We start from the raw sequence: 23014 nt of genomic DNA, 5'->3' as shown, positions 1-23014 counted from the left end.
CTCCACAGGAAAAGGCAGGCCCTGCATACAGAACTTAACATCTTAACAACTAAAGAAACTGAACAACTTATTTATAAGTCTAGACATCATTACTATGAACACGGAGAAAAAGCTAATAAGCTTTTAGCTCAACAAATTCACAAACAAGAAGTTCGCAATGCAATACCAGTAATCATCAACAACAATGGAGAAGAAATTATTGACCATAAAAATATAATGCACACATTTAGAGATTATTATAAATCCTTATATTCTACTGAGCCCAAAGAAGACAACGCACAATCTAATGCATTTCTGGATACATCACAGATACCACAAATAGATGCTTTAAGTGCTGAGGAACTGGATAAACCTCTAACGCTAACAGAATTACTAGATGCTATAAAGTCACTACAAAGCGGGAAATCAGCAGGCCCTGATGGTTACCCCGTAGAATTTTATAAGAAATTCTCCACTCAGCTAGCTCCCCTCTTATTGGCAACATTTACAGAAGCTAGAGACAACCAAATACTGCCTCAAACATTTCGACAAGCCTTAAAATCACCATCTTTCCTAAACAAAATAAGGACTTGTTACAATGTGCATCATACAGACCAATTTCACTCCTGAATAATGATGTTAAGATACTCTCAAAAATTCTAGCTAGAAGGATGGAGAAAGTGCTGCCCTCGGTAATATCACAGGATCAAACAGGATTTATTAAAGGCCGACACCTATCTTCCAATCTCCGACGCTTGTTTAATGTTATATATTCACCAGCAAAATCAAACACCCCAGAGATATTACTATCATTAGACGCAGAAAAAGCATTTGATATGATTGAATGGAACTAACTTTTCAACTGCATTGGAGAAATTTGGGTTTGGCCCGAATATTTGTGCATGGATCAAACTACTGTATACAAGTCCAGAAGCTTCAGTTTGCATTAATAACATTTGCTCAGACTACTTTAAACTAGAACGTGGCACCAGACAAGGATATCCCTTGTCGCCACTGTTGTTTGCAATCGCTATTGAACCACTGGCGGTCCACTGCCGAAATTCTTATCAGATAAAGGGGATTATCAGAGAAGGACTGGAACAGAAAATTTCTCTATATGCAGATGATATGGTCTTATATATATCAGACCCAGAAAACACTGTCCCTGCTGTTTTAACAGCACTAACAGAATTTCAAAAGATATCTGGTCTTAGAATTAATCTGAATAAAAGTATACTCTTTCCAGTGAATTCACAAGCATATAATATTAGATTAGACACCCTACCTTTTACCATAGCAAATCAGTTTAAATACCTATGGGTAAATATCACAAGTAAACACAAAGCTCTTTATCAACAAAATTTTGCCGTCTGTATGGAAAAAATTAAGCAAGACTTGCATAGATGGTCAACCCTTCATCTCACTCTAGCCGGAAGAATTAACATTGTTAAGATGAATATCCTTCCTAAACTTCTCTTTTTATTTCAAAACATTCCAATATATATCAATAAATCATTTTTTAAACAGTTAGATTCAACAATAACCTCATTCATTTGGAACTCAAAACACCCACGTATCCGAAGAGCGACCCTACAAAGATTTCAGGCGGAGGGTGGCATGGCTTCACCTAATTTTCAGTTTTATTACTGGGCAGCAAACATACAAGCCATAAAAACCTGGACACAAATAAATGAACATACACAGGCTTGGTCCGCAATAGAAGTAAAATCTGGTAGTACTTCTTTATACTCCCTGCTCTGCTCTCCAATAAATGTAAGCCATCGCAAATATACTAATAACCCAATTGTGCTTTACTCACTCAGAATATGGAACCAAATTAGAAAGCATTATAAGATGGAAAATCTTTTATCGGTGGCACTGCTGCAAGAGAACCACCTCTTTCAACCTTCGCAAGTATATCCAGTTTTTAATACCTGGAAAAGTTTTGGGATTAAAAATGTTCAGAGATCTTTATATAGACAACATATTTACATCTTTTGAACAATTGCGTTCATGTTTACATTTTAGTTTAGTTAAAAATGTGGTACAAATAGCCAAAAAGTGGACAAATGCTTTTCAAATTTTCAGTTCTCCTTTGAAAAAAAACACAAAACATTGACAGCTCCAAAAATTTGGGGAAAATAAAATTGCACACCATCAGCATGTTTTTCAATATGACTCAACATTTTCCACTCAAAAACAGTGAACCATAAACATTTATTTCTTATATCAGAAAATCAAAAAACTATTTACATGACCAATTCTTCAAAACAATTCCTTTCCACAATGATACAAGTGGCATATTACAAGATGTTTCCTGTCTGCAGTTCATACATTTCCTTCTCCCAGATGTAGCGTTCTACTGGGACTATTGATGGCTGTAACAGCAACAGGCACAAGAGCGGAGTGTGCCTGAATGGAAGAAATCTGCAGAGACACAGTACTGAGCTGCTAAGTCTTCCACAAAGATTTTGTGTTTCATTGGCTCAGTGTCATCTGATTTGAAGATCTCATTGTGAAGAATGTAACAAATTGTGTTAGCAATGTCAATAAAATCTACAAATAACATGCAATAACTACAGAAGAGCCTTGTGGTGGCTGGTGCAGTACTAAATAAGTTTATTAGAAAGATAAACCCATCTCATGTGGATATTGTACTGAAATACTGAGTGTGTTGTATGGAATGTCCTTCATGACTCACCTTTCACTTACCATTGCATAGTGCACCTTCAATGGCACTCAGGTACAGTATTTATAAAAATGATGATGTATTTGTGTGTGTTAATGCAAACAATATATTTTAGGTATTTATCTTCAAATAGATCCAATTATTCAACTGAATTTAAACTCCTGAAAACAATCATTCATTTGATTTCAATCTGTCTAGTTTGGTCAAATTGTGGGCATCACCATCACTATAAAACAGCACTTCTTTTTCAGTGGTAAATGCCTTTGGACACGTTATTTCAAGAACACTATGCACCTGATCAGTCTCTTTGAGCGAATGAATGATGATCCATTTACTCTATAGTAATTTACACCGATTTTCTGATCTCTATTACATGCTGGCTAATCAGAGAACAAGGCAAGGCTATACACGTGATAATTATACCTGATGAGTCTGCAATTTGAGAGCACCTCTCACATACGCTTGCATATCTTAGCCTATCATTGGTCTAGGAAGTCAATTCAGGGCTTGTTTGTTTCACTAAAATGTCAAATCATATCATATTTTGTTTAGAGAGTGCACATATGAAATTACAGTAGAACCATAGACCAATTCTTCATCTGAGAGGAATGTATGTACTGAAATATGTCTCTACACTTTTTCTCCTGAATTTGCAATGACATCAGAATTGCTCCCATTGATTATGGAGATACTGCTGAGTCATTTCCATAGCTGCAGTTGTGTGCTTTTAGCCACATTTTACCATTTTTTTTTTAAGTGAAACTGATCGTTTAAAGTAAGATTTTAAATATAGGGTAGCTTCCAGCTTGCATCCCTAGCTCAACAGCAGCAGGCCTGCCGGGTTAAGAGATACATTTACAGTCAACTGATTTTTTTTGGTTCACAAAATTTTACATAGAAATACAAGGCATTAGTTGAGTACAGTGGAACCTCGGTTCACGAATGTCTCAGAACACGTACAAATCAGTTTTACGACCAAAAAGTTCACCAAACTTTTGCATCTGTTCACGACCACACACTCGGTATACGAACAAGCCAGTTTCCCTTTCGGTTTGTAGGTGTTCAGTCTCTCCCTGTGCACGCACACACACACAAAGGAGCGCGAGAGAGAGACACGCGCACACACAGGCGCGCGCGCGAGAGAGAGAGAGATACACACACACAGGCGCACGAGAGAGACACGCACACATGAGAGACAGAGAGAGCGAGAGAGAGAGAGAGGGCTGGACACTTAAGGTAGGAAGGAAGTTAAAGAATGCACTGGGCTTGTTTTTGTTTTCACTTCTGTTTACAGCGATCGGTTCGTAGCGTGCATTGTTGCAATGTTACTTTTCTTGGTGGTTTATTAAATTACGGATTTTTTCAAATGTTCATTTTTTTCCCCTGTGCTTAAAACTCATTAAAAAGTGTTTTTAGCAAGCGGTTCGTAGCGCTATAGTGCGAACTATTGCAGTGTTAGTTTTCTCTGTTGTTCAAGGTTTTCTCAGTGTTATTCAATGCATTTAGTTTACTATTACGCTGTGCATTCTATGGTATAATTAACTATATTTGTGCTTAAAAACTTAAAAAATATATATATTTACATACAGTTCGTATGGTCTGGAACGGATTAATTGTATTTACATTCAATCCTATGGGGGAAATTACTTTGGTTCACGACCAAATCGGGTTACGACCAGAGTTTTGGAACGAATTATGGTCGTGAACCGAGGTTCTACTGTATTAAGAAATTAAATATAAAATATTAAGAAGTAAGATAAAATAAATTATTGTATTTTTAAAGTAAACAGTTTACTTGACTTTCTGCTTCTTCCAATTGTCTCAATAAAAAGTATGTCTTCTGATGTTAGAGTAAGCAAATTATACAGGACAATTTCAAGTTTTAAATGAAGCAAATCTAAATCAGCAATTACGCAGCTTATGACATTCAGGCTCCACAATACCTTTTCAATTCATGCGTACACATTTCCAGAAAAATAATTTTGTAGTTTTACTATTTAATCAAATATTTCTGTCCAATGTAATGGTTTATTATGGAAGCTATGAAAAATCAGAACCTACATTATGAGAATCCTCAACTAGTAGTGCTGACACATACATTAGAACATTCAGCTACTACAAGAAATTGTGACTAAATTTCTAAAACGCCAATATGTGTCAAGCATTTGAAAAGTGTCAATGAAAATTCAAGACATGTCTTAGTATCTAGCTGTACCCTACAGTTATGCTTATAATAGAATAAGGGTGTAAACAAAATTTATAATCAGTATATACATGTTTGATGCATATACTGTATTCTCAAATTAAATGAGAACCAAAACGGTTTTGTAATGTTTTTGCCTTTGTTAACAGTGCAGCGATTCAGTGTTTCCAAAAACCTGAACAAATTACTAGCAAATCTACAATAATAATCAAGAGATTCTTTTATTCACATCAAGTAGAATTAGGTTTACAAGAAAGGCTAAACCTCTAAAGTAGCAATGTGGGGAAGAAATTGTTCAGAAGAGGGTGAAAAAATGGCTGTCTCCAGGCAAAAGTTTTAAAACAAAAATTAAAAAATAAAAGAATATGTGGAAAAAAAAACACTTAAGTTTAACTGTGCCTGTGGTAATCTAATAACATTATACCGAGATCTTTTTTATTTTGGAGAGGGGGAGTGTATATTAAATTGGATATATCAGAAGTACTATTTAATGAACTAAGTATTTTCTGTATACAATATTTGTATTTTTTTTACCAGGGGATAATAATATTAGTTCACATGAGCTGTTTACTGTTGAACATACTACATACATTCCTTGGTGGTATTGGTGTGAAAGACTGCAGCAGAACTCTGAATTAAAAGATATCACCAATAGAAGTATTAGGAATTGTTACAAAGGTAATTTAAAGTTGATTCATTCAAAGGTAAAAACTGCTAAGAATCTCAAGTTTCTAATAGCATCAAAGCCTAAAATTTATACTGCATCAGTATACAGTGGGTTTGAAAAAATGGCTATCAACAAAAAAGTTACCAATTACTTTTACTCACTCAAAAGCACCATTCTGTTCTCATCATATCATATTAGAACAGTAATAGTGTCATGAATTAAATCCAGGTTAATTTAGCTGTGATGTAGCTACGCTAACCTCTGGACCACACTGAAGCTGCCTCAGAGCTCAATGCAAATATTACTACACTCTGAAAGTTAGTCAAGTTTGAGAGTATTTTTTAAAAGACTAAGTCTGGTGGTGGTCTTACAGTAAAAACGGCACGTATAGCTTTGTATATGGCTGTTTGATAAAAAAAAATGTTAATTTCCCTTTTGCCCTGTGATACAGAAATGGAAGCCATTCAATTAGTAACCATGATTAAAGTTCTAGGAAGCCTATTCATTTTTAAAAAAAGACAGTTAACTAAATGCTCTCTGTCACTTCAAAAAGGAAAGAGATATCAAAAACTGCCAAGGTCAGTTAAATTTCTAGGTAGAAAAAAGTGCCCCAATTGTTCAAGATAGGCTGACTCAGAGATCGGATGTATATGGTCAGGCTACTAAGGGGAAATGTGGTCAAACCTCAGGAAAGAGAAAAAATGCTCTCAAAGAGAAAGTTTTTTTTTTTTTTTTAAATGGGTGTATGCCTTAGACAAAACTGAAAATATATCAGCCTGGATTATACAAGCAAAAAGGCATTTTACCTAACTTGTCCTAGGATTTGAACACCTATTTCTATTCACATTTTGTTCATGAAATTTTAAAAATGAAATACAGACAGCTCTTAGGTTACAAACTAGTGTCAATTCCTATTGATGTTTGAAATATGATTTTGTATGTAAGAAAGAACTTATACTGAAAATGTCGGTCAATGGAAACATTGGCAAAAAAGCATAATACTTTATTAAATACTAGTCATTTAGCCCGTTACAATAACGGGCGCTAGAACAGTAGTGCATAAACATTAGTAGGAACAGTCTATATTAAATGGCAAGGGACTTTGACCTCATTCTTTTTGTTGGTCGTATTTTTCTTTCTTTCAGCCTTTCTTTTGTTGATGTTTACTTGCTAAGCTGTCCGTTTTTCATGGGCTGCCGCCGTGTATTGTGTGTCTTTAATTTTCTGTGACAGTAATACTGTCTTGTACGGCTATATTCAATAAGGGCGCGTACAAAAAGGCGAGCTTCAAAAAGGCGACCTCAATTGAGCGCGGCGAATAAAGGCGTTCGTAGATAATTTAGTTCAAATGGCTCTGGAATATGTGAAGAGCATCAAAGGTGCAGATCTTTATTTACGTACGCCTTTATTCGCTGCTCCCAATTGAGGTCGCCCTTTTGAGGCTCACCTTTTTGTGCGCGCCCTTATTGAAGGATACCGTCTTGTACGTCTGCTGGCTTGTACGTCCGCTGGCTTGTACGTCCATAATATACCTTTAATTTTCTCTGGCGGTAATACAGGCGTGCACGTCGGTAATATGCCTTTAATCTCCTCTGACAGTAATACTGGCTTGTATGTGGCTGTAATATGCGTCACTGTATTGTGTACCTTTAATTTCCTCTCGCAGTAATACTGGTTTGTATTTCCGTAAAACGCCTCTAACTTTCTCCGACCGTAATATCGCGCATTGCACCGTGCCCCGCACATGCGCACTTCACCAGAAGACACCCACACACGGACACCTAGACGCACACAGGGATTTTATTAAAGACGATTGTAGAGAAAAACATTTGAATCTTATTAAAAAAATCATAGTGAAGAAATAATACTGTACTTTAAAATCACAAAACGCATAATTTAAACTAAAATGATTCACAGATATATAGAGTATGTTGACCTTACACTTAAAACATTCTACTGTTTTTGATAATGATACAGTTCAACAAAGAGTTGGAAAAGTCATAACAATGGCATGAAAAATCTACCACTAACTGGCAATTGATCCCTTAGCAGAAACGTACTGTCTTTGCTGAGGAACTGCTCAGAGTATCACAAGGCAGCTGTACTCCCTGAGAGGGAACACTATAAGGTGTACGGAGGATGATGGGAATTACAAGCCACAGGTTCTGCCTGTCCTTAGCCAAATGAAAGGGTGTTTAGCTTGATGTTTACCTATAACAGAGCTTATTGTGCAGCCGTGCATAATGCCAATTATATTCAGCAATATGTGCCATGTTCTCTGAGGAATCTCTAATAGTGTCACACTCCTCTCCCAGCAGCTATACCTGAGATGGCTTGGCTAGGATACATACTTAGGATGCTACAAATTACACCAGTTGCTGACTGGGCTTACTTCGTGGCTATGCGTGTTGCCAGTTACATTTGGCAAAATGTGCACATGATAGTAGACAATGATTAAAAATAGTAACAGAGTCTGTAGTGTGCTGTACTAGCCCTTACAATTAGTATTGGATACAATGTTTTCATCTACATCAAAACTATTTTTTTCATTTGCAACTTAAAAAAATGTAAGACATTAGAGAAAAATTAATTAAAAATTCAGCTGAAAAAAATTGAGGCTTTGTATGCTTGTTCATATCTGCAGAATTGTGATATCTCAAGATCTGCCTGTATTGTTCAAGTGCATTTAGCTTGCCAAGAAAAGTATTCTCTAAGTTATTCATCTAATCACTAAATGTTTATTTACTCATGAAAATATATAACATTAGAATAAACACAAATAAGCGTTGATGCAATGAAAAGTAATAAATCAATATTTTGTGAAACTTCTTGGAATGTAAAAAGTAAACAATTTGTGGCCTAATTTTATCAAGAAATCTTGTGGAAATTCTTTAAAGTATCTGGCAGGATTTGCCATAACTCTTATTTTGGCTTTTGCCGTTTTTTGTTCTCTTCCCTTTACAAGTATCAGTTTCATAGGGCTCTGAGATGTCTAATGTAATACAATTAGTGCTCAATCTGCAGACTTCTACTCCAAGCTATTCATAATTGTGTTTAAAGTGTATCTGAATCATTGTTGCACTGAAAAGTGAAAAGTTATTACCCAAAGGAACAGCATGATGAATCAAAATCTGCTTATGTTTCTCAGAAGTCATTATTCTATTGATTTTCACAAAAACTTATGCAACTGGCTACAAATGTACCAGCAAAGCATTACAATGCCACCACTGTGATTTACAGTAGGTTGCAGGCAAACACAAACATACTTCTCAATATCCCTTTTCTGATAGTACTGCCATGTTTATAAACCAAAACTTTTACATTTTGGAAATTGCTCCAAAAGACTTTCTAACACTAGATGTTAGTGTCTGCTCTAAGATCCTCTGTATATTGTAGCCTTTTCTGCTTGTGTCTTTGAGCAAGAATGCTCCTTGGCTTCAAGGTGCCCTTTGCATGTACATTGTATATACACTGTATATGTAAATGTGCAGGCATGGTCAAGTGGTTTAGTTGCTGTTCGCTGAAACATCAGAATGGAAAACGAGTACAATTCTGTGTGATAAACAAAAAATATCCAGTAAGAAGTGCTTTAGGTGGAAATATGTTGTTAATAAAAAAGGTCAGAGAAGAATCACCAGACTAACAGAAAAGTCAAAAATAACAATCCAACAGTGTAGAGCAGGGGTAGGCAACGTCGGTCCTGGAGTGCCACAGTATGTGCAGGTTTTTGTTCCAACCCAGTTCCTTAACGAGAACTCAATTATTGCTGATGAAGCACATATTGCTTAAGTGACATTTTAATGCTTCATTTTAGTGGTCTCGCTTGTTAAGGTTCTCCAACCTTAATTGCTTATTTCAATCTTAAACTGCTGCATTCAGTGTTTTAATTGCTCCTTATTAGCAATAAGATGTAAAAGACAAAGCAGCCAGCAGTTCTCCAGCTAGCTTTTTTCCAATTACATCTGTGTGTGTTCATCATGCACGGTTTGATTTAATAAAACACTTAATAGAAAAATGTGACAGACTGAAAATGATCTGTTTTAGGCTTCAAATCATTTGGATGATATCCTTGGAAAGGAAAAAAATCTACGATATAAAAGCCTTACATTGCACAGACTAACAAGCCATAAAATTAAATAAGGTCTGAGATTGGCAATGATTGGTTTCTAATTAAGCAATTGGGTTGAATGAAAACCTGTAGCCACTGCGGCTCACCAGGACCGACATTGCCTACCCCTGTTTTACATCTTATTGCTAATAAGGAGCAATTAAAACACTGAATGCAGCAGTTTAAGATTGAAATAAGCAATTAAGGTTGGAGAACCTTAACAAGCGAGACCACTAAAATGAAGCATTAAAATGTCACTTAAGCAATATGTGCTTCATCAGCAATAATTGAGTTCTCGTTAAGGAACTGGGTTGGAACAAAAACCTGCACATACTGTGGCACTCCAGGACCGACGTTGCCTACCCCTGGTGTAGAGCATCTCTCAATGTACAAACATTGGACATTGAAGCAGATGGGATACAGAAGGAGGAGACCATGTTAGACCTCACTACTGTCAGCTAAGAACAGAAAGATGAAGGTATAGCATGTACTTGATCACCAAAACCAGACTACTGGTAGCAGATGAACATTACAACATGTTTTCATATTCAGCTTTGTTGTTGCAAACTAGAACTTTTTTTTTCTTTTAAGTTGAGATTTCTTTGATTCTGCTCTTTTGTCTACATAACAGTCTTCAAGTTGGGGTTGTGGGACGTGTGGTAGAATTGGGATGAAGTTTTATAAAATAAATTCATGATTCAGGAAGTCAATGATCAAGACTCAAATCACCTTGTTGAGTACCACGCTCATTACTAGGCAGTATTAAGAAGTGTTGCATACAAAATATGAGCTTTAAACTGTAGCTGCCTTACACAAGTAAGCTAAGACCAATTAAATGAGTGAAAGGACTTTTCCTTGGCTTAGGTGGCTACGTCAGTTGTAGTAGTATCCTGTCCAAGATAGGATTGCAGCTAACACACTGTGAAAGAGTCCATGATAAACAAACACACCATTTTGGGATACTAGTGAGATTCCCATGTATGGAGATTACAAGTCACCAACATGTTTAACTTAGTTTAATCTGTAGAGTTTGGTTTCTTCTCTTCACTGTGCTTAGTAACTCTCAATTGGCCTGGTGTAAATGAAAATAGTTAAGTGTTTGTATGATGTGTGTGTGCGCCCTGTGGTGGGCTGGCGCCTTGCCTGGGGTTTGTTCCCTGCCTTGCGCCCTGTGTTGGCTGGGATTGGCTCCAGCAGACCCCCGTGATCCTGTAGTTAGGATATAGCTGGTTGGATTATGGAAGGATGGATGATGGGATTCTATCCAGAGCTGTTGTCTGCCTCAAAATATAGAAGTGTAATAAGGACCATTAAGCCTGTCGATTCATTGTTACTTATTTCTCAGTATTGGAGGCAAGAGTTTTTAATGTACACAATCACAGGGGACAGTCTATCCTGGTATAAATTTGCACATTGTAGAAAGAACTCTGATCTTCAAAGGTCTATTTTTTCCTTTTTTGGGCTATTCAACTATAGACAGAACTTAAATCTATAAATTATACTATTTTGTATTGCTGTAGAAAAAAATCAAAGTGCTTTGCTACATGTTAATTTCAGAACGACATAACATATATAGAACAACTATCAAATATGTATGCATAAATTTAAAATAAAAACATAGTTGAATTAACTGCATACCACTACATTAGTAACGGTCTACTTGCAAGTAGTTCAGATTCTTTTCATCAAGCTGCACTCTTCATCATTTTGTATATGAACCTTCTTTTTTGCATAGACCAATTTGTTACCATACTTCAAATTTTGCTCCTGCCAGCTGTGATGCCTCATATTTGATGCATGCCACCTATTTTAATTTTTCTGCTGCCTGCATTTCAAAGCCATTGTATCACAATGAATACCATATAATTTTTTTTTTTATTATTTTTAGAAAACTGCAGGCTATAGTGGCTAACAAAGTAATTAGAAATGGAAAAGGGGCGAGATCAAGTCCAAGCTGGAACAACCCAGGTCATTTCCACTTTTAGAGAATTTCTTTGGGGAAGGGGAGGAGGGGAATTGCACGTTGATTTCTCTATTATTTTTTTCTTTGGACTGAATTTTGAAGCAAACTGTATCTTATTGATTTCACTCAGCTGTGTGGTTTGAAAAAGAAAAGAACACAACAGTTTTACTTGTCAGTTATAAAAATAATGAGAAAAACATATATATTCTAGATACATGCTGTATTATGAGAATAAATATTGGGTCACCCCCTTATGAAAAACCTATATATAAAAAGTGCAAATAAAATCCTCAACTATCAACTTAAAATAACTGAATATTATATAAAATATATATTACATAAACAGAAAATAATATAGGTTATCAATACTGTTTTAAATTATATCACCTTTAGCACATTAGAGGTCATTAATAATGTACCTTCTGGTCACTTTGAGTCTTCTGTAAATCTTTGAGAGCCTTTTCAAGTTTACACTTTTCATCCAATGTACCAGTCACCTGAACAATAAAAATAAAAAATATACAGCTTTTTGTAGGAAATAAAAACATTCTTTATAAGGGCAAGGTGAATAAGCATGCTTCAATGTCTAATGTATAACTAAGAGTCTCTGAGCACAAAATTAAAGCTGAAAACAGAATCGTTGCACTTAAATGTAAACCAACCTGAACCGTATACCATTTCAAAATCTTGGGACCAAATGAAACATTTTATTTTAAAAATGTTTTTGAATATTCTTGCTATGTTTCTCTAAGATTTATATTTTATTTAATAAACTTGTTAATTATTATAGGCTGCAGATTTTCTTGAAGTGCATCTATAGCTGCTTAAGGCACTGGACTTAAGACAAGAAGGCTTTTCTATGACTTACTTATGTAACACTGAACAAGTGTCATTTTTTTTTTAAACTTTCTACAAAAATTACTAAACATTGCCATTTGTTTGCTTTACTGAACTAAAATTTATACATTTTGAAAAATTACTTTGTAAAACAAATTTAGAAGATAGTCACTGATATAAAAAATAAAGACAGTACATTTCATAACATAGTGAATAACAAAAGCTATCTCACCATCATAATTCAGAGTTTTTGTAATACTGCTGTGCTTTTCCTGGGTTTTTGTACCTTTCTTTTCAGTTTTACGATTATTGTTACATTTATCGATATTCTGAAGAATCCATTTGGTGTTGTTTTTTGAAGGCTAACTTTAAAAATATCTGCAAGGCCGTAGCCACTTTATTCTGTATTAATATGCCAGGGGTTAGGCATGTGATACTTTGAGTTACAGAATGTCCCCCTGTGTATGGAAGATGGCAGTACACTATTGATGTCATGACTTGATGTCATGATTTCTGGATTTAAAACTAAAAAACTTAGTGTTGTATTTTATCTATTCAATCTTTTCAATTCACATTGCTCAATCTTTGTGTGTGTGTCTTGATCTTTTGGGTTTATGTGTTTTTGGTTACTGATTCTCTGCATTTTGAGCTTGCTCATTTCAGCCTCTGCTTCTCTCTCCTGGTCCTGTTCACTCTGAAAGGAATACTCTAACCAAAAATTACAATTTTTTATATCACCTACCCCTTGTACTTTGTAGAGGTGACAAAGAAAAATAAATGAATTCCCTTGTTTTCATGTAGAAAAGAAGAAAAAAAAGTTTATGATATAATAGAAGCCACTAGTGACTAATGCTGTGTGATAGCAAACAATGTTAAAAATATTGCTAATATTGAACTGAACATCCACCTCTCCACCTAATTTTTTGGTCAAGAATTTTATCTTTAATTCAAAAAGATACTCCCATAAAACTTTAGTTTCCCGTTTCTGATGTGCACTGATCATTCCAGAAGTCTATATTTAGCAATATTTTAGGAAAAAAACAGACATTTTGCACATGTCGTGCATACGACTAGATAACAGGCATGTGAATTATGCGATACGAGTAACAGGAGTTTTTTTTTTTCTTTTTTCCCCAAGGACATTTTTTATATCGTTTTAAGCCCTGTAGCATTTGTCACTATTGGCTTCTATCATATCAAACTTTTTTCCATTCATTCTGCAAGATAACATGAGATACTGTAAATTTTTTTTCTAGGCCACCACTGCAGAGTACATAGGTTAAGTAACATATAAAAAATACCATTTTTGGGTGGAGTGTTCCTCTAAAATAGACTCTGGGCATACCTGCTTTCCACCTAGAAATAACTTTCACAGTTCCAGAGACCTGGCCTGGTCCTTGTTTGTGTAGAGACACATTACCTCAGTGGGTTTTCATGTGCTGCTTTACTTTCCTTTTATATCTCAAAGATGTGCATGTTAGGATAACTGCTGATCATAAAAAAAGTAGTCAGTATGCCCTGCAAATAGCTGGCCACCCACAAAGGACTTGCTCTGTCTGGTGTCTGATTAAATTTTGCTTTCTCTGATTATGATTACAGCTTTTTTTGTTAGATGTATTATTGCATGCATCACTACCTTCTATTACTAGTCATTACTTGGAGTCCTTCCAGGCAATTATTTACAATCACTTAACTGTGGCAATTATCTCTGTTAATCAGTCCATTAATGCTAATACTGAATTAACCAAATATGAATATGAACAACACAGAGGTGCTGACAGAAGTGCTTTACAGGACAAAAGTAAATGCTAATAAGTAAGATACTTCAGCTGAAGTTAACTGAAGATCTCCTATTTAACTGTTTAAGACAAATCTTTAAATACCTTTAGTATAAAGATAAACCTCTCAGTTTAGGAGTATAATGTGAAACAATCAAAATATACTTCATGGTGGCCTTTTGTGATTCTGAATTACCTAATATTAAATGAAATAAAGTTGGCTGTACACTTCCGATACGTTACAATTACCAATTACATTTACATCTTGTTGCAGCAATATTCCAAGCTCCTGTTGTACACTGGGTCTAGTGTTCAAAAATCCCCCAGTTTATAATTCCCATATTAAAAATTTGGTATCTTTAGAATATCAGACTCCAAAAGAATTTGAACGACTTATAAAATACTTTTTCCTGGGATCATTTTGGAATTTGTCCAAAATTTATTTACCTAAATACTATTTTTTAAGGATCACTATATTACCATTACAAGTCAAATGCACTGGGTTTTATAAAAAGCCACTATACGTCATTGTGTGAGGCTTGACCATGTACATTATATAACACTGTAACAGCATAAAATAAACACATCAAATTAATAACTTTAAAACTTGTAATATGTTATTGGTTACTGAACAATACTTCAAAGAATGTATATACTATTTATCTTGAAGAATGACTATATTTTTATGCAGGATTACTTCTACAAAAAACCCTGCAAAATCCAAACCTCTTTTGTACCTATATATTTGTCAAATATATTTCTAGTAAAGTTGACTTTAATCAGAGTATTGCACGTTTGATGTAAAAAGAACCTAATTAAGGGTGGTCTTTTTTCAAGAGCTATACTTTATGATTAGTAGCTGTAATCATATTCCTAAGATAAGCATCATATATTGAAAGCCTAAAGGGACTCTTTAAGACAAATATCTACAATGCAGCTTGATCAACCCACTCACACAACAATCCATTTAATGTACTTGCTTAGTTCAATTCAGTATTTACAGTGATCAAAAATGATGGCTTCAATTATCATGTCTTATTTTCAATCAACCAAAGTTTGATTGGATGAGTAGCAAAGTGGATTAGAGAAAAAAAAACCAAGTATAACAGAATTATCAGTGGTAAGGTACGGTGGAATTATGATTTAGGTCCATTCTCTAATTTCAGTTCAGTTCTGTTTAATGTCAATTCAGTTCTGTTTAATTTGTAACAATTCATGATGCCACAGAACCAGCTATTAGTATATGATCACCAAATTTATGGTTTCTTTTAATGCTGTTATAAGTAATTTCTTTCACCTTTTTTCATACTGTTAAGCCTATTTTTAGTTTTTTATAACTCTTAGTACTGTAATTTTTTCAGTGTAAAGTCATTAAGGCTTTTCTTTCTTCTTTTTGTTAGTAGCTTTCTGCCTTTTCTAGTAAACCGCGATTGACATTTACAGAAATCAGAATCAAACAGTTGCCTTTCCTATCAATTACAGCCTTAAGATTTGAAGAGTCCTGCTTAAGCCCTAAAATAACATTAACAATAATGAGAGACACTTCTGTCAAGTATCATAACACATTTGCAATAGTTTGATGGGTGGGGTACCTTTCTCTCAGTCATTCAACTGTGCCCTCCTGTGAAATGACTGGCTATTTATAGTTGATGTCATACAAAGCATGATAGACCACACAGACAAAACGGATACAGCACATTTAAGAAGCCCCTTAAAATACCCCAATATGTCATGCACTGCAGAATAGAACTTATCCAAAATAGGAGATGAACAACATGATCTGTCATCTGCTAAATATCCAAATTAAATTTATTAATTTTACCTACTCTAAGTATACATTTTGGCAAAAGGAAACTATGTCTAACTGAATTTTGCAGTAAACTATTTGTACCTGGGTTTCTATTGTCCTGAGTCGCGTCTTCAGTTTATTGTTTTCTTCTTGCAATCTGGCAATTTCCTGAAAAAATGGGAACAATCAGCATAAATTGAAAAATTTTGTATGAAGTCACTTAATCGTTTAATCAGTCTCTAACTGCTGAATAAAAATGAGAATTTCGGTCCACACTAGGGATGCACCGATACCACTTTTTTGGAAAACGAGTACGAGTACGAGTACTTGCATTTCAGTACTCGCCGATACCGAGTACTTGCCGATACCGAGTACTTAATAAAAACATGATTTAAATTTACAGGTAACAGCTTTAGTCATATAACTTAACAAAAAAAAAACAAGAAACTCTCGTCTATCCACTGGGAGGTTAGGCTAATTAGCGACACGGGGCTAACACTGCTTGTCCAAATATCCGTGGTGAAACTAAACGCAGAGGAGGCTTGCAGTAGGCTGTGGATATGTTTTTTCACGGAGTCGTGTAGTTTAGGCAGCTCCGTGTCAGTCATGTAGCGGCGGCTTGGGACATCATATCTGGGCTCCAGAACATGGAGGAGACGCAGGAATCCCACATTTTCTACCTCCGAGAGTGGCTGGTCACTCAATGCAATGTACTCGATAATTGCCTGTTTTATTTTCACAGCACGTGGATTGTCTCTGGACATTTTCTCTCGTCTTGCAAGAGTTTGCTGCAGCGTGGGTTGTGTTGGTTTAGAAGCGTGGGTAAACTCTTTGTACTCGTTGTCGTGTTGGGATTTTGGGTGCTTGATTAAATTACTTGTGTTAAATGCGCTACCTTTTGAGCCTCCTCTGGACAATTTCGCTGAGCACAATTTGCAGTCCGCCTTTGTTTTGTCGTCTTCATTCACTTTGAAATAGTTCCACACGGCTGACATCTCTCGCCTCGCCTTCTCCCCGCTCTGAGCTGCAGCTGGGGCCGGGCACTCGGCGCCTGTGATTAACCCCTTACACGCCGCTCAAACATAGACATTTCTCAGACCGTGGTATCGGTCCCCGGTATCGGGGGACTTTTAACGAGTACGAGTACTTTAGAAAATGTGGTATCGAGGCCGATACCAGATACCCGTTTCGGTATCGGTGCATCCCTAGTCCACACAATGCATCCAGACTGTTATTACTGAAAAACAAAAAGGCACCTACAGTACCTTCAGTATCGGGATATGGATAATTGCTCTGTAAATCACAGTACTGAACAATGGCAAAACATGCCACAATTCTTGAAGCTTAGTGAAATTTGACAAGAATAAATTAATTTATATCCAGGCTAAGATTTAAAGCATAATACTTGTCAAAGTGAAAAGTAAAAAGGAAAAAATTGTAATAAAAGAATTTTCAGGCAAATATTAAGGGTTTTTAAAAATCTCTAGAAATACTAATACAGTGGAACCTCAGTCTGCGAGCATAATTCGTTCCGGAAACGTGCTCGTAGTCCAAAGCACTCGTATATCAAAATGAATTTCCCCATAAGAAATAATAGAAACTCAGATGATTTGTTCCACAACCCAAAACTATTCATATAAAAATGATTAATACAAAATATAAAGTAAAAATACATAAAACAAATTAACTTGCACTTTACCTTTGAAAAGAACCATGGCTGGTGTGAGTGAGTTTCTAAACTGTTGTGGGATTGCACCCAATTGGATGACACGCTGAAGAGCGTCCCAAAGCAATCGCAGTCTCCCAGCGCTGTAGCAGTTCTCCGTAAAAGCGAATCCGAAAAGATCGTGGACATGCTATAAGCGCCTGCCGTCAATGGGTGATACAAGGAGCATTATAAATGTGCATTGCCCTGCCTGACTGCTGTGTCTGTGTATAAATAACCGCGCTGTTGCTGTTTCAAGCTGAATAAACCTTGTGTTGCTAAAGTACTGAGACTCAGCTTCGTGTTTTAGGGTGCAAGACAGGGACTCGCATGTCACAGCACACACAAACGCATGCACGAGCACAAACACACACGAGCGAGCGTGAGCACACATACACACACACGAGCGCGCGCGTGCACGCGCACACAGTCACAATGCTAATGCTGTAGTAAACACTATACGCTCATACGGATGTTGACTATATGAGTGAGGCACGCCGACTCAGACGGAGAATAGGAGACGATTGCCCACAATCCCGCAGTGAGAGAGAGAGAAGAACCATCAGCTCAGTTGTGATCACATGATGCTCAGCAGACAAACTACTCGTACTGCAAGACCTCGCTCGTTTATCAAGTGAAAATTTATTAAAAATTTTTGCTCGTCTTGCAAAACACTCGTAAACCAATTTACTCACAAACCGAGGTTCCACTGTATTGTAAAAAATGTGTCCTACAGCTGTACTCTCTATTTAATCTACCTATCAAAAATACAGATCACAGGTATTTATTTTAGAACACTTGTAGGCTCTAAATAATCTGCTTTCATCCATAGAACATTTCATTCATTTATTCTCATCTCATACCTTATTCTATCAACAAATCTTGGGTAGTATTAAGCATCTTACATTTTCCTTTAAAATTTTGCTTGCCAACATTTATTTTTTTTCCCTTTCCTGTTTAGGGACAGAAATGGTATTTATTTATTTACTTTTGGTCAGGCTCATTGGATACAGGCGTCAGCTGAATAATATGGATCCACTTCCAGACTGTTAAAATATGATACATTCAAACGTTTCTAATTGTGAAACATGCTGAAAGAGACAGTTACTGTGTTCCGGTCAACGTTTCCAGCATAGGTAATGGAAGGAGTTGACCAGAAATGATATTGCTCTAGAATCTAGTAGTACCATGAAAGAATTAAAGATGCATAACTTTTTTGACCAAATATTCACTTCACCTATTTCTCTCTTGTGCATGTGAAGAATTTGAATCTACCATTAACATTGGAAATACACACAACAAAGGAGTAATTATATATAATATATATATATATATATATATACCCTAAGTTCTTGTCTATAAGCCGGACTCATGTATTAGCCGGAGACCAAAAATCATACAAATTTTTTAAATAAAATCGTATCATAGATAAGCCGGACTCATGGATAAGCCGAACGTACTATAACCTATAACTAATAGAAGGGAGGGAGGTCAGTGGTCTCACTCGCGCCCATTTAATTTCTTTAAGGGGGGAGAGAGTGTGAGATATTGGCGTCTCTCTCACTCCCATCATGGCGCGGTTGGAGCGGCCGGAGCGCGTTCTTTCTGCTCTGGGCGTTGCCGAGTCAACACGAGCGCGTAGCGGTCATTTAAATTGTGATTTTATATGTAAGCATATTTAAATACATATCGCGGATTTCTGCGGACAATGGGTCTTTTAATTTCTGGTACATGCTTCCTCAGTTGGTTTGCCCAGTTGATTTCATACAAGGGACGCTATTGGCAGATGGCTGAGAAGCTACCCGGCTTACTTTTCTGTCTCTCTTGCGCTGACTATCTGTGATCCTGACGTATGGGGATTGAGCAGGGGGGCTGTTTGCACACCTAGATGATACGGACGCTAGTCTAAAAATGCTGAAAGATTATCTTCACGTTGCTATCTTTTGTAAAGCTGATTCCTGAAAAGACATGCTGCACAGTGCTTCGCATACTTAAAAGCTCGAAGGGCACGTATTGATTTTTGACTGAAAAACAAACTCTCCCTCTCTCTCTCTTTGTCTGCTCCTGACGGAGGGGGTGTGAGCTGCCGCCTTCAACAGCTTTGTGCCGCGGTGCTTCGCATACTTAAAAGCCAAACAGACATATTGATTTGTTTGCTTCACTCCTTTGAAGAGGAAGATATGTTTGCATTCTTTTAATTGTGAGACGGAACTGTCATCTCTGTCTTGTCATGGAGCACAGTTTAAACTTTTGAAAAAGAGACAAATGTTTGTTTTGCAGTGTTTGAATAACGTTCCTGTCTCTCTACAACCTCCTGTGTTTCTGCGCAAATCTGTGACCCAAGCATGACAATATAAAAATAACCATATAAACATATGGTTTCTACTTCGCGGGTGGCTCTGGAACGCAACCCCCGCGATGGATGTATAAGCCGGACTTATGTATAAGCCGATATTCTATTTTTTCATTTTCACAACTTTTTTCCTTAGATAAGCCGCGGCTTATAGACAAGAACTTAGGGTATATATATATATATATATATATATATATATATATATATATATATATATATATATATATATATTTATATATATATAGGAGTGATTACAACCCACTCACAGCAGAATATTCTGTGGGAAGAAGAAGCAACAAAATGAAACCTAAGTCGAACAAACAGCGAAAGAAGCCATTTTTTGTGGGTGCTAACTAATCAAATGTCTGTACTCTTTGCTTCTCTACAGTTTCACGGGGACATACGTTATTCTCAAAGAACAACACATGTCTGGGGACAAATCATTTAAACGTTTGTAGTGAACAGGGGAGAAATCCAGCACTGCAAAGGCTTCTAACAGGGCTTTTTCTAAAATACCCACCTTTAAATCCTCTTGTCTGTATACTTTAAGTTTAAACCACAGGGGATTCAGGAAGAAAGCAAATAAAAGTGAACAGAAGACTTGGCACTGAGAGAAAATAAAAAGTTAAAATTGCTGCTGTTATGTCAGGAGCTCAGTAGCACAAGGTAACTGAAGGTTAATGATCAATGTGTACATTGTAATGAGTGCTGGGACAGAAAAGGAAGACATAGACCACTGCAGCTACTTGACTCCACACATTTGAGACATGCATCTGTCTGGTATGGTATGTTTCTGTTATTTTGAATATGGCATCATTATATGGCAAAACAAAAGCAAGTAGAGCTTAGATAAACATTGCAGTGTAAGTATACTTAGCGTTAAAAAGCTACTATTTTCTGACAGGACTTGTTTGCATTTATAATTAGACATTAATATTAGCTTATTTAAGTTATTCATTTAGTTGTGTAGCCTTGTCATGCATCAACTGGTGTTGTTAGACAGAATAGTTGAATTAGGTGTTTGAGTACCGAATTCTACATCTACTGTAGCTCTTCATTATCAACTTTCAAAACAGAAATCATTTCTGTCTCATTTGATGGGGTGTAATACATCGTTTACTTCAATCACATATTTTGCAATTTGTATTTTCACAAAAACTGCTGCCAATTCTTTCAGACTTACTGTACATAAACTACGACACTATCGTCGTAAGTGAACAAAAGAGAGAAAACAGCACCTGTGACAAAGTATTATTCACGTTTACCACTAGTCCACTGATATCTTTGAATGACAATGTATAATCCGATGTTACAGAAAATTTTTTCTCTTAAAAAAGGTTATGTTTGTTTTTAACACAAGCAATGTGCATATCACACATGAGGCATGCTTTTATATGTTTAATAAGGATCTTTTAGGAGACATTTTGGCTCTAGACAGTTTATCATAATCAGAAGCTTGTTCTCTGTTGAACAGGGCTAACAAGTGCCTTTCTGGTCTTTGTAGTTCAGAATCACCTACTTTGAGCACAACTATCATGAGGCGTTAGATTGGTTTAGGAATGTGACAAGCAACACTCAATAACCCAGAATGAGAAAGTGAAAGCAGGATTGTAGAAAGTTTTGCAAATGTATTAAAAATAAAATCTCACATTGACAAGTATTCGGACCCTTTACTCAGTAAGTTGTTAAAGCACCTTTGGCAGTGATTACAGCATGGCGTCTTCTTGGGTATGACACGAAAAGCTTAGCACAACTGAATCGGGCTGGTCATGCTGACTGGAGACCGTTGGTGGACACTTATTTTCAGATTTTTGCGGAGATGTTTAAATGGGCTCAAGTGCAGACTGGCTGGGCTACTCAAGGACATGCATAGAGTTGTCCCTAAGCCACTCCTGTGTTGTCTTTGCTTTGTGCTTAGGATAGTGATTGTCCTGTTTAGTCCCTTAGACCTTTATCTTTAGTCCTAATGTTCACTATAATCCCATGTTAGGATATGATAATTCTGTAGTGGATTCACCTATAAATATGCACTGTATTACACTATAATAAAGGACCACTGTCTAACTAAAAAACCCAGACAAAGCAGTATAAATGTGAATAACTTCATTACCATTACACCTATAGATTTCCACTGTATTCAAACTATAATAACAAATCACAAAAATCTGTACAAAGGGGCATAAACGCAAATAACTTAATTACCATTTCAAGCTGCTATAATACTCTGATTCAGCTGTGCTCTTCTGAGACCTTAAATGTTGCTTTACTAAATGTTACAGCATTACCAGGCAAGACTTTTAATATTATTATCAGTATAGAAAAACAGACATTTTTACATTTAATTGAAATGTGGCTCAGCTCTGATGGTGTGGCAGTGCTAATTGAAGCAGAACCTTTGACTTACAATTTGTTCATTTGATTAACTAGGATAAAAAGGCGGCAATTTAGAGAGTATTTACTCAAGCCATTTAAAATGTAAAGATGCCAGTTTTGGTACTTTTGAATGTTTTGAGTATTATGCCGTTGCTATTCATGGAGTGTTGCAGTCTCTCATAATGGCTGTTGATAGACCTCTAAAGTATAATGCATGTTTTATTGAGGAATTCACAGATTTAGCATGCATAAAAATAACTAACTATGACAGATTCCTAATTTTAGGCAATTTCAGTTTTCATATTGATAACAAGTGTGTCCCAAATGCAAGAGAATTCATAAACTTACTGTACAACTTTGATCTTAGTCAGCATGTCAGCCAGCCCAAACATAAGGGAGGACACATGCTGGATTTAGTCATTTCAAAAGGATTAAAAGTTGACGTGAGGCAGGCCGTGGGTATTAGCATATCTGACCATTTCTGCATATTATTTGATGTAGAAATTCTGGGTACTACAACTAATGACAAATGTACTGTTAAAAATATTATTTTGATTCATCTGCAGCCTC

At 36.1% G+C, this 23014-nt stretch overlaps 1 protein-coding gene across 2 annotated transcripts in view; it reads right to left on the bottom strand.

Annotated features, from left to right (window-relative positions):
- The window catches only part of lztfl1 (leucine zipper transcription factor-like 1), an 85485-nt gene that overhangs the window by 13254 nt on the left and 49217 nt on the right, over positions 1-23014 (bottom strand). For both annotated transcript variants that reach the window (XM_028804040.2, XM_028804039.2), the window contains exons 6-7: positions 16116-16181; positions 12029-12106 (exon numbers count right to left, since the gene is read on the bottom strand). In XM_028804040.2, coding sequence (XP_028659873.1) covers positions 12029-12106; positions 16116-16181 — 144 coding nt within the window. The remainder of the gene's footprint in view (positions 1-12028; positions 12107-16115; positions 16182-23014) is intronic.

The sequence above is a fragment of the Erpetoichthys calabaricus genome, chromosome 6, assembly GCF_900747795.2.
Source record: "Erpetoichthys calabaricus chromosome 6, fErpCal1.3, whole genome shotgun sequence".
Taxonomy (NCBI): Eukaryota; Metazoa; Chordata; class Cladistia; order Polypteriformes; family Polypteridae; genus Erpetoichthys; species Erpetoichthys calabaricus.
Note: the sequence above shows the minus strand (reverse complement) of the source record. Positions and strands in the feature narration are given on the sequence as shown.